At 37.4% G+C, this 12,373-nt stretch overlaps 1 protein-coding gene across 11 annotated transcripts in view; it reads left to right on the forward strand.

Annotated features, from left to right (window-relative positions):
* Positions 1 to 12,373, forward strand: part of Dmd (dystrophin) — a 2,242,690-nt gene that overhangs the window by 1,730,147 nt on the left and 500,170 nt on the right. For all 11 annotated transcript variants that reach the window (XM_052732199.1, XM_052732319.1, XM_052732309.1 and 8 more), the window contains one exon: positions 6,743 to 6,932. In XM_052732199.1, coding sequence (XP_052588159.1) covers positions 6,743 to 6,932 — 190 coding nt within the window. The remainder of the gene's footprint in view (positions 1 to 6,742; positions 6,933 to 12,373) is intronic.

Genomic DNA, 12,373 nt, shown 5'->3' on the forward strand with positions numbered 1-12,373 from the left:
GCAAGGTGAGGTTCAGGAATCAGTGGCATAGCCTTCCTTGTTCTTTTACTCCAATAAGTACATCTGTCTTCATAGTTAAATAAACTTATTTTTCAGGGTGTAATAAGATATAATCCTAAATCTTTTTTTGACAGAAAAATGAAACCAATTGTCATTTACACTGTTAACCCAAAGGTTTCTTATTTTTTATAAAAATCAGTTCAATTGGGCAAACATCTATGACTGCATTCTGGAACAAAATTAAGTGATTTTCAATTTTTTTGATAGAAAAAGGCAAGAATTTCGTGATACATTTATCACCTGTTGAGAAAATTGGGATAGGACTTCATGAATGCATTCAAATATGGTACATTTGAGCCATAGTATAAAATACAGATTGCCCATAAAATGTTTATAGCCCTAGAACATTGGACGTGTAATTACATTCTTACCTATTTGGCTCCTCTACCAGAATTGAGTATAGAAAGTGGTAAAGTTTAAATCATAGTGAATTCTATGTCATCAATATTAAACATAGATCTTACCACATAATAGTCATGTAATAGATCATGTGTAAATGTGGCAATGAGATGTTAATTCACATGTGGAAATAAAAATGAGGTGTTCAGATTAAAAGATTATCCATTTATCGGCCAGAATAACTGAGAGGGAAAAAACTATCGATTAAAATTAGGCAAAGGAAAAGAGAGGCAAAAGCAGGCATGGTCGTTTACATTTGAAATCCCAAGCTTTGGGAGAAAAGACAGGAAAACTGGATTTCAAGGGTAGCCTCTGCTGCATGGTGGGTTTAAAGCCAGCCTGGGTGATGAGATCCTACCTCAATAAGAAAGAAATGGGGTTGGGGAGTGGAGCTAAACAAACAAAGCTCTTAAAGAAGTAGGAGCAGGGGGATTTCTTTTTTTATTTTATAATTTAATTTAATTTTACATATCAGCCACAGATTCCCCTGCCCCCCCCCCATTCTTTGAGTTTAAGGCCACTGTGTTTTTCCTGAAGAGTTCCGGGCCAGCTAGGAATACACAGTAAGACCCTGTCTCAAAAAAAAGATGTTTGTTTGTTTGTTTGTTTGTTTTTAATGAGAGCAAGAGAAAGAAGGGAAAAATCTTGCAAATTCATTAAAAACTGGGATTTAACATTGAAATATAACTTATTAATTAGCATAAAAATAGTAACTATGATATTTACAAAAAATTTTAACTTCAGCTTAATATATGTATGGTGGCTCTCCTAACACTGAGGAGGCTGTGGCAGGAGGATTGCCATGAGTTTGAACAACGCTGTTAATTCCAGGACATTAAGGACTACAGAGTGAAACTTTGTCTCATTCATCCACAAGAAGGAGAAAAAAGAACTTTAAATTAACATATATGTGCATATATACAAATATTTTTTGTAATTATACGCACCCCATTACCTTCTCTTCTCCCTACCTATGAAGTCCTTTCCAACTTCCATGTCTTTCTTTGGCCCATTGAGTTTAATTAGGGTTGTATGCATGAACATGTGGAGGGGTTTTTTTTACTAGAATATGGGCAACTTCTCAGTGGTCATATCATTGAAGAAAGCACCATTCCCTCCCTCAGTATCCATTAACTGTCAGTAGCTCCCCAGGAAGGGGCGTGGCTTCACGAGCATCTCACCTATCTATGATAGAATCTTTGCACTCCCTCACCCTTTTCATTTATTTTGTTCAATTACACATACTTTTTTTTTTTTTTTTTTTTTTTGGTTTTGCGAGACAGGGTTTCTCTGTGTAGCTTTGCGCCTTTCCTGGCACTCACTTGGTAGTCCAGGCTGGCCTCGAACTCACAGAGATCTGCCTGGCTCTGCCTCCCGAGTGCTGGGATTAAAGGCGCGTGCCACCACCGCAATTACACATACTTTTAATCTAGAAATATAATTGAGAAAGTTTTTCCATCCGTATTTCTAATACATATTAAATTCTTCATCCTTACCTTAGAAAATAACAAATCTCCCTCCCTTTTTTCCTTAGTTTTTATGTATTAAGATTATACTACATCAAAGTTGTGATTTCAACTTCATAGAAAATGTGAAGGCTTAGAGATTTATACAGATATAGCAGTGTATGTGTGTGCTTGCACATGCATGAGCGCACACGAGTGTGTGTGTATGTATAAAATGACAGATGGGGAACTTATCGCCTCATTGACAATCAAATATATTTTTAATGGCTATGGGGGGCATGCTTTCTGTGATTTGTCACCTTTTTTCAGAGTTGTGACTGGATAAGCATCTTCTTGAGCTTATCTAATTTTGCACTATGTTTCATAGTTCCAGAATTTTGCCCCTTCAAACACTCTTTTTACTTGCTGATATTTCAGAAGGCCATTATCTCTTTTGGAGATCACAATCTGTATAAAAAGGTGTTTAGTTCTTCACATAAATTCAGTTTTCCAGAAAGCATATTCTAAGAAAGCAGTTAATGTCCAGAATTTTACTGAGAAGTGTGCTCTGTAAGGAAGCCAGGCTGCATGAGTATGACTGCAAACAATGGTCTGCACCCCACCGCACCCTAAGTGAGGAACCAGGGTGTCTATCCCTCAGGATTGCCCTGAGTTGATGCACTAGAGCCAGACATATCAGATATCAAATGTATGCCAGTACATAGTGTTAATCATAAGATTCGTGAGAGAAAACACATTCAACAATTTTGAGCCAAATTTGAAGCAAGCTATAATTAAATCCTGGCCACGATGGTGGACTCTGGCCAAGTCTACTCCTGGATTCCCAGGAAATATCCATGAGTCGAGTTTTGTGGGTCTTAAAAAGGAAAAGCCACAGGGCCACTATATTTCCAATCAGGTCCAATCAGGAGCAAGCATATCTCCTGGCAATACTTCCTGTCTGTGCACCTTCCACCTACATCTGATCAAGGACAAATACACATCCTGACATATTTCCTGCCCACATACCCCCTGCCCACGTGTGATCAAGCACATCTGGTGCAGATGGGTCAAACAAACACGGGACAAACAGGAACTTATTCTTAACTGTCTTAACTGCAAACAGAACTCCTAACATGCAAGGTCTGTTTCTCCTGTTTTGGTCTCCCATCCACTTGAATGGTGTATTGCTCTTGTTCCCGTTTTGTTCTCACAATGTCTTCTGCCTGCTTCAGGGATGACGGGAGCAACTTTGGAGCAGGTGGTTCTTTTAACTGTGTCCTATTCTCAAATAATGCTGACATATGAGAGCCTTCAGCCAGCAGTACTCCAAGAAACTTGGGCAAGAAGTCTAGCAGTCTCAATCATGTATCTGAGCAGCATACCCCAGCATCTACTTACACAGTATTTCTCAAAGTTTTGTCCCTGGCAGAAACGCTTTTCAAACTTGAGCATGTGTTTGAAATGCCTGGAAGGCTTGCTGAAACACAGCTGGGTGGACTCCACCCACGGAGTTCCTCTTTCAGTAGATCTAGCCGGAGGCCTGAGAATTCGCATTTCTAATAACTTCTCAGATTCTGCTTCTGGGACTGTTGGTCCATGAACCATATCTTGACACCACTGTTCCATACCACCCTTATTTACGTACTAAGAGAGGAGGTCTTAGCGCTAGAAAGTAAACCATTAGAAATCATGACTTCTTTATTCCATCAAATTCTTAGCTATTTCCATGCATTATAAACATGGAATAGTGATAATTAAGCTTTGTTATATAGAAACACTTAATATAATAAATTACAGTTTAAAGGCCTTTTTACAATTTCTTATATATACTCATTATTACCTTTAAAATCCAGCAAAATTGTCTCCAGGGTCCATAGGATGGCATGTCCTAAATAGAGAAGTGTTAAAATAATTCATGTTTGTAGTCTTTTTTTTCTTAGCCAATCTTTTATTTCCTTATGATTCGCATTATTTTTATATTTGTATTTATCATATAAGCCCTCAGAAGCCATATGGTTGAGGAAAATGAAAAACTAGGGGATACATTTAGACCTAATTTGAGTGAATAAGTATGGAAATTAAGTACCCTTGACATTTTTTGGGGGGGTAGACTTGACACTATTCAATCTTAGGAGTTCAATGTATATGCCTCGGACCCAGGAGTGAGCTTGTAGTCATTAAAACCCCCACAGAAGCGGAAAACAACAATTGCGATCCAACAGCTTGGGAAAATAGCTCATTTGAAGAGATTTTCTGCTGTTGCTTCCATTGAATTATTTTTAAAGTATTTCCCGAATAAGAAAATATTCTGCCTGATGTTGTCAATATTTCAGACCACAAGGGTATCCTTGAAGAAAATGGTGCCTTGCTGTCCTGAAAATGTGCCTCTTCTTCCCTAAGGGCCTAATTTACAAAGCAGAAAACTGCTGGTAGGATTTGGCTGAAAATCACATTGTCTGGATAGAGACCTTTCATCTGACTTCCTGCATACTGCTTTGGAAGTTATTTACTAGTTACTTGCTATGGAAGCAGAAGGTGAGTGGTGTTTCTAGTTTAAGGGCAGAGGAGCTAAGATGGATGGAGTGCCCCCTCAGCATGGAGATGACACTGAGAATAAAACGCACACTATCTAATCTCTTAAGCTTCATTCTGCCATGGGATCCTTTCATATGGTCCTTTTATTGTATCTGAAATTGGACTATATTCAAAAATAAGTCAATGCCTTAGCCAGCCTTGTATTCTAGATTGGGACAGTTTATTTCTATCACAAGTTTTAGGCTGTAAACTGCAGGAAATTGCCTCTTTTGCAAATCATACCCAACTTACTCAAGAGCTTCCCTTTATATTATATGCCCAACTTTCATATTCAGATTCCCAGAGCTGTGACAATGGCATTGAAATTTTGAAATACTAAGAAACAAATCACAATTTGGGTATTTCTGTTTAGATTGACATTTTATCTAAAAACTAGGGAAGCTGCAGTCCAGGTTAGCCCTGTACCTGTTCCAAATTTAACTACTTTGCCCAACCAGAACCCCATGGTACCTTTTACTTGTATAATGTTAACATTTATTTAGGAGTTGATAAATAGCTTAGGGTAATGCTCATGTTTTTCCAATAGTGGTATCCTCATAAACCTACTCTCTCCTCTACCAGTTAATGCAGACAGAAGATTTTCATCCAGTATGAGCGCTGAGACTACACTGTGAAAGTCTGTGTGCTCAGCAAAAACCTCATCCATGATGAATAAACAGCTCTTCTGGGGGCTTTGCTGCCTCCAGCTCGGCGGGAGTTGTTTATTGCCTGCTTTGCACATCCCATGATAAAGTTGCTGCTAAAATAAATTGCACTTTTGCATAATTATTGACAATCACATCTTAACAAGCAGTGTGTATCATATTCAAGTGTTCAATTTTTTGAAATCCATTTTTAGCTTATGTTTAATCCCAGAAAGTGTTTGTGTAGTTGTAGAAGGCAAATAAGGCATTTAAATAGAGTACTAATTTCCTCATTGCAGACAAAATTTACCTGAATCTTTTTAGATGGGACTGTTACTGCTTAAGGCAATTTTCCCTCCTGAGCTATTATTATACAGATCTTTGCTCACGGCATTTGTATGTATGTCCACATTATATGTAATATATATATATATAATATACATGTATATATATATATGTATGTATAATTGGAAAGTATGATTTAAAAAATTCTCATAAGGAATTTTTGTTTCTTCCAGTTTAAAAAAAAAACTTGGAAAATTAGAAAATGAGATGTAGGCAGAGAAACTAACATTTTTATTAACAGTAATAAGTAGTCATATTATGTGAAGTTTGATGTTCATCATGGCAGTAGATAATGAAGAAGAGGAAAGGAGAAATCAGAGAAGTTATTAACAAGCCATATCACACAACTGGTAAAGGATGTCAGGAATTGAATCATTGTCTGATTTGTAAGTTTCTACTTTTTCAGCTTGATGCAACATTTTTCTTTTAGATAATATCCTCAGTCTAAGGCCACCAGGTAGTGCAGTATGAACCTAACAAAATACTTTTAATAAGCAAGTATTTGGCAAGATGATAGTTTGCACAATTGTTTCTGTCTAATGTGTTCTTTCTAGTCTTATTGTTTCTTCACTTACCAATCCAGCCCTCCAATTTCTCCTTCAATATTCACCTCCCAACCCTCCATTTGTATTTTCCTTCCTTGTTACTTTATCTATTTAATCCTTATTTCTTGCCTCAGTTTGATATCAAAGATAGGCATGACAGGGGAATTGAAGGTTTTGCATATGAAATTTAACTTCAAATTCTATGGTTTCTCAAAATAAGCTTTCCCATTGCCCAGCACAAACTCAAGGTTGAAAGGAAGATAATTTGGAGTGTTTATGAACAAAATTTTTAACTCTCTCTCTCTCTCTCTCTCTCTCTCTCTCTCTCTCTCTCTCTCTCTCTCTCTCTCTCTCTCTATGTATGTATGTATCTAGGGTGTGTGTCTGTGTGTGTGTCCATTTCTATAGAAATCTTTAATTATTGTTCATTTTTGAGGGAGTTCCCATGGATTAAACCTAGGGCCTTGAATTTAGTAAGCGAACACTCTACCATTGATCCATAACCCCGGCCCATTGTCATTTAATTTTAATAGCTCCATTTGTATGCTTTCCTCCAAGAAGAAGCCTTTAGATGAAATAGAAATGAATATTAAACAAAATGCACAGTATTCTGGTTGTTGGTTAATGGAGAACTTCAGGAACACACCATCCATGCTCATTTTACTGAGTTCATTGCATGTACCATCCTGATGATTGTGAATCCCATCTGCCTGTTTGTCCTTTACAGAGTGAACGAGCGAGAGACTGCTTTGGAAGAAACTCATAGGTTACTGCAACAGTTCCCTCTAGACCTGGAGAAGTTTCTTTCCTGGATTACAGAAGCTGAAACAACTGCAAATGTCCTCCAGGATGCTTCCCGGAAGGAGAAACTTCTAGAAGACTCCAAGGGAGTCAGAGAACTAATGAAGCAGTGGCAAGTAAGTTGAGTGTTTTATTTTAGCACTCTAGTGAATCTAACTGAAGCATTTGTGCTTGATATTGACAAACTAGGTGTAGCTGGAGAGTTTCTCTTCAGCTCCTGCCAAGTCCCCACAGTTCTGCAGCCCACTTATAAAATAAACACACAGACGCTTATATTACTTAAACTGTTTGGCCTAATGGCTCAGACTTCTAGTTAGCTGTTCTTATATCTTAAATTAACCCATTTCTATTAATCTATAAGTTGCCACGTGGCTCGTGGCTTACCAGTATCTTTACATGTTGCTTGTCATGGCGTGTCTCCTGACTCAGCCTTCCTCTTCCCGGAATTCTCCTTGTCTGCTTATCCTACCTATATTTCCTGCCTGGCTACTGGCCAATCAGCATTTTATTTATACAGAGCGATATCCACAGCAACTGGGGGCAAAAATAAAGTTGTTTTATTCAGCCTGATACAGTTCATCATTTGGGCAAGAAGGAAAGACACAAGAGGCAGTAAGAAAACTCATTTGTGATTCCATGTAATACCATCAGCTTCTAAAAATACATGTATTTCTGACCAGAAAAATACTTGCCTAAAACACCAGGGGTCTTGTCAAGCAGAAACTTTATTCAGACAGAGAAGTAAGTTAAAAATTGGTTTATTAAATTAAAATGGTTGCCATTTTCACTGTTTACTTAATGTCTTACAGGGAAAGCATCTGTAGGAATTGTCTGTTTTATTTAGCGTTGCTAACTAAATCAGTTTCCCTTCGTTACTTTCAAATACATTCTGAAATGTTAATCTGACATTTTGCAGTTTTCTTCCTAACATGATCTGTGAAAATAAAAATGAGATTGCTAAATTTGTTATAGTTAGTGGTTGTACAATTTTCAAACAATTGTTTTCCCTGGAAACAAAAATTATTAATTCTGTGTACATGAACAGCAATAACAGAAGGTTAGAGTAATATTGTTTAAATGGAATCTTGGCAAGAATCATGTTCTGTAGTTTAAGGAGTTTTCAAAGGTTTGTTCTTAATAACTAATGGAATTTTCCTGAACTATTATGCAGCATTATCATATGTCCTGTCTTTTGTGACTGTTTTTTATATGTACATATAAATGAACATCACTAGTATCTAGAATATAGTTTGACATGATAATTTGAAGAAATTTTTTTGGACTAAGAAATTCTTTTCCTATTGTTCTCCTCCATCTATGTTTTGTTTGGATGTGACAGTTAGTTTGTTGCTCTGGTGCATGCAGACAGTAGGTAACAACAGTGATATATTACATCTTGAATTTGCCATTCTTTTTTATTTTCCTTCTCTGGTCCCACTTGCCTATCCACAGTGATGTTGTTTTGTTTGATCCTTTGGAGGTAATTTGCTTAGAATAGTGGTCGAATTTATCTCTGCAGAGATCTCCCACAGTTTGTGTCAGAGTGTAAAAGCCATGCAAATTCAGATTTTATTTTGTCTGAATCTTAAAGGAATACTGAAACAGTGATTGCAGTGCCATAAAACATTTGGCTTATGCTATTTCACAAATAAAAATTTATTTCATCTTATAAGTGGTTATAAGCTATAATAGAATTTTAATTAGTACATGGGTTCACATTTTCCCTGCAACCATGATTGATAAATAGTACAGCTTTGATTACATGGCTTTTTAAAAGCAAATCATGCTGAAAATAAAGACTAATCAACTTACCTAGATACTTTATTGTCAGATATTTAATAAGCTTCCTCTCAAAATAATGTAAGTCAGGTTGAAGTCAAATATATCCATGATCTCCTACATCATTTATATTAATATTCAATATTTATATGTAGGTTATAATCTTGAGAAATTATAAAATTCTGAATAATTAAATTGAAAATTGGCTATATTTCTTTTAAGGGTGAATAGGGAATAAGTAATTTTGTGTTTTGATTTTCTTTATCTTTCTTTTTTTGCTGTTGTTTTAAAGCTCTTTTTAAATTTTATTTTATTTTATTTTTCTTTATTAAGAAATTTTCTACTCTCCTCATGCTATCCACAGACACCCCCTCCTCCCTCCTCCCACCCCCCAGCTCTCTCTCCAAAGCTACCCCGCATCCCCACATCCCCCAAATCGAGGTCTCCCGTGGGGAGTCAGCAGAGCCCAGCACACTGAGCCTAGGCAGGTCCAGGCCCCTTCCCACTGCACCAAGGCTGTGCAAGGTGTCACACCACAGGCACCAGATTCCCAGAAGCCTGTCCATCCCTATCCCCCTGCCTGGGTGCCCCCCTAACAGTTCGAGCCAAACAACCATCTTCCGTGTCAGAGGGCCTAGTCCAGTCCCATGGGGGCTCCACAGCCACCAGTCCACAGTTCATGGGTTTCCACTAGTGTGGTCCGTCTTCTCTGCACATCCTCCCATCATGATCTCGACGCAGGGACAGAGTGGGAGAGCAGGGAAGAAGAGACCATGATAGATGAGGACATCATGGGAACAGGAAGAGGAAGGGTACTGGGGAGGCTCTCAGGAATCCACAAGGTTGACCCCACCTTGGTCTGCTGGCAGTGGTCCAGAGGGTGCCTGGACTGGTCTACCCTGGTGACCAGCCTAGCAAATAACCTAGCTGTCAACATAGAGCCTTTGTCCAGTGACAGATGGAGGCAGATACAGAGATCCACGGCCAGGCACCAGGCTGGGTTCCGGGAATCCAATTGATGAGAGAGAGGAGAGATACTATAGGCGAGGGACGTCAAGATCATCTTCTTTCAAAAACAACTGGAAATTACTCTGGAAAAAGTGTCTTAGCTTTCCTGTATTACTTAAAATGAATGTATGTGTGTGCTTCTCAGATCTGTGTATATGCTTTTTTCTCACTCTCTTAACCAAACTGAAGTATGTTTCTCATATAAAGTCCAAGAATGAACCTTTCTGCATATTTAGGCTATGACACTGACTACATAAAATGTTTAAAATGCCAGAGTCCCTCAAACAGACCCAGCTACACAAATGTCTTCTGTAGGCAGAGGGCCTAGTCAGGTCCCATGTAGGCTCCGCAGCTGTTGGTCTAGAGTTTGTAAGTTCCAAAAAGTTTGGTTCAGTTGTCTCTGTAGATTTCCTCATCATGATCTTGACCCCGCCTTGCTCATATAATCCTCCTCCCTCTCTTCGACCCGGGTGCATGAGCTGGCTTTTTGGAGTCCATACCTTATAGTAGGATGTCTTTCTCAGCCTTTATGCAGCAGGGGTGGTGGTCCTGTCTCAACTGATGTACTAAGCTTTGTTGACCCTTTTTCAGGAGTAGTTGTGGGGGGTGGATCTGGGAGAAGGCGGGGAAGCGGGGCAGGAGGAAGGATGGCATGGGGAACTGTGGTTGGTATCTAAAATGAAAAAAAATTTAAATAAATAAGAAAAATAATATAAAAAATGCCAGAGTCAGAAAATGAACATTTTAAAATAAGGAGGTCTTCTTTATAGTCTTAGTGTAATGACTGTTTTGTTGTTGTTTTTGTTGTTAACTGCTGTTATTCCTAAATAGAGTCTTTACTTGGTATCAAGTTAATTATTTGGGGCAGGGGCAAGTACAGGTACATGTGTGGAGGTCAGAGGAGGACCTTGGGGGCTGGCCCACGCCTATTCATCTTACTTGAGGAGGATCTCTTTGTGGCTGCTGGCCCTAGCTGCTCTGGAAGCACCTGAAGTCTATCCTGTTTCTGCCACCATCCCATTTTCAGGAAGCATATTGGATGCACAGCAAGCTTTTACATGGGGTATGAGGCTCTGAACTCAGGTTGGGAAGTTTGCAAGCATGTGGTTTTACCCTATACTCTGGTTGGTATTCAATTAGTAATTCTCCAGCCTCAGAATCACTGAATGTTAGAATTATAAGTGTATGTTGTCAGGCCTATATTGAACTGTATTGGTTATTAAAAGAAGAAAAAGAGGAAGGAACCCAAGTACTCAATCAAACTAGTAGCTTTCCCAACAGATCTTGAGCCCTCTGTCTACTCCAAATATGAGCATGATTTGTTTTCTACAAAGGCTACTGTGTGGAGAAAAAAGATGAAGCTTTTAAAGAATTTTTTTCTGAAATTGCCAACTGTGCTATATAGAAAGACTATAGGTCTTATTATTTCTTGTTATACTGACTATTGCCTTTGGTTATTAGCTACTTCAATATTTAATTGTCTCAGCAGTAATCGTAAATTATGGGATCTATAAGCACTGCATATATTATAAATCATGTGCTTCCTTAATAAAACTAGTGAATAAATTTCACTCTGAAACACATTAAAATTTCCTAATGCATTAGTAAAAATTGTTGTTTATGTTCATAACTGAAATCAAGTAATAATATTATGCTTGTCCATACAGTATGATGAGGACATTTTTCTTATAGTTACTTGTGATAGTCTAGCTGGAACATTTAAGCCATCAAATTTTTATATAATATATTATATATCCTGAGCAGTGATAATTTGATGCTTAAATTGTAAATTTATTTTAAAAATAAAGAACTGAATTCATAATTGAATCAGATTCTTTTTCTGTCCAAACATTTTTCCTTTGAGCCTAACAGAGTTGATAAAGATGTTTGTGGTTCAAGCTTCTAACAACAACAGCAACAACAAAAATACTGGCTAAATGAAAATTGAATGACTTTGTAGCTTTGCAAATATTCTACAAATCTTATAAACTCTATGAGACTCTTTAAGTAAACCTGCAATATCATTGTAGTACTAGCCTGTGAAGAAGCTGCCTTGCTATGGGTATGTAGTTGGGATAGTCTAAAAACTAAGTAAGAAATGTGTGTACTATTTGCAATTTCTCCATCTCTGAGCTGGGTCTGTCCCTGCCCTCTCTCTCTTTCTATCTGCGTATCAACATTAGTTATTTCATTTCATTTGCTTATATCGTCTTTCAACATCACCATGTTATGAAAATTTCTCTTATATTGAATAAAACCTTGCCAGAGAGACAAGTTTGGTGAACTTTGAATTGTACATCTGTATATACCTATAAATTAAGATAGGTTTCATCTCAGACACATTATTGAAATTGAAAAATCTGACGTCAGAATTCTTTACATAAAATCTTGATCCATGGGTCAATTCCAAGGAAGAAGAAAAAATGAGATCAAAGTAGTATATTTAGCACCTTAAGTAAATTGAAACATCACATTTTTTGGAGATATTGTACAGTAGAAGTAGTCTATGTACTTCTAATTCTAAGGAAATCTTTAGTGGACTATTCCTATTGATTTGAATTCATTTGTCTGTATTCTTTTAATCTGCCTGTATCTTCCTTTTGTCTGGTGTTGACCTCTTCCTGTTCTACATGTGAAAACATCTTATTAAAAATCACATTTACATGCAAATTATAGTCTTATATTTAAACTTTATATTTCTATTTCAACTTGCATTAACTTGGAAATTATTTACTAAGCACCCATCAGGTGCTTTAGGTAAAGTGATGAC

The sequence above is a fragment of the Peromyscus californicus genome, unplaced genomic scaffold, assembly GCF_007827085.1.
Source record: "Peromyscus californicus insignis strain IS unplaced genomic scaffold, ASM782708v3 Scaffold_10__1_contigs__length_136768540, whole genome shotgun sequence".
NCBI lineage: Eukaryota > Metazoa > Chordata > Mammalia > Rodentia > Cricetidae > Peromyscus > Peromyscus californicus.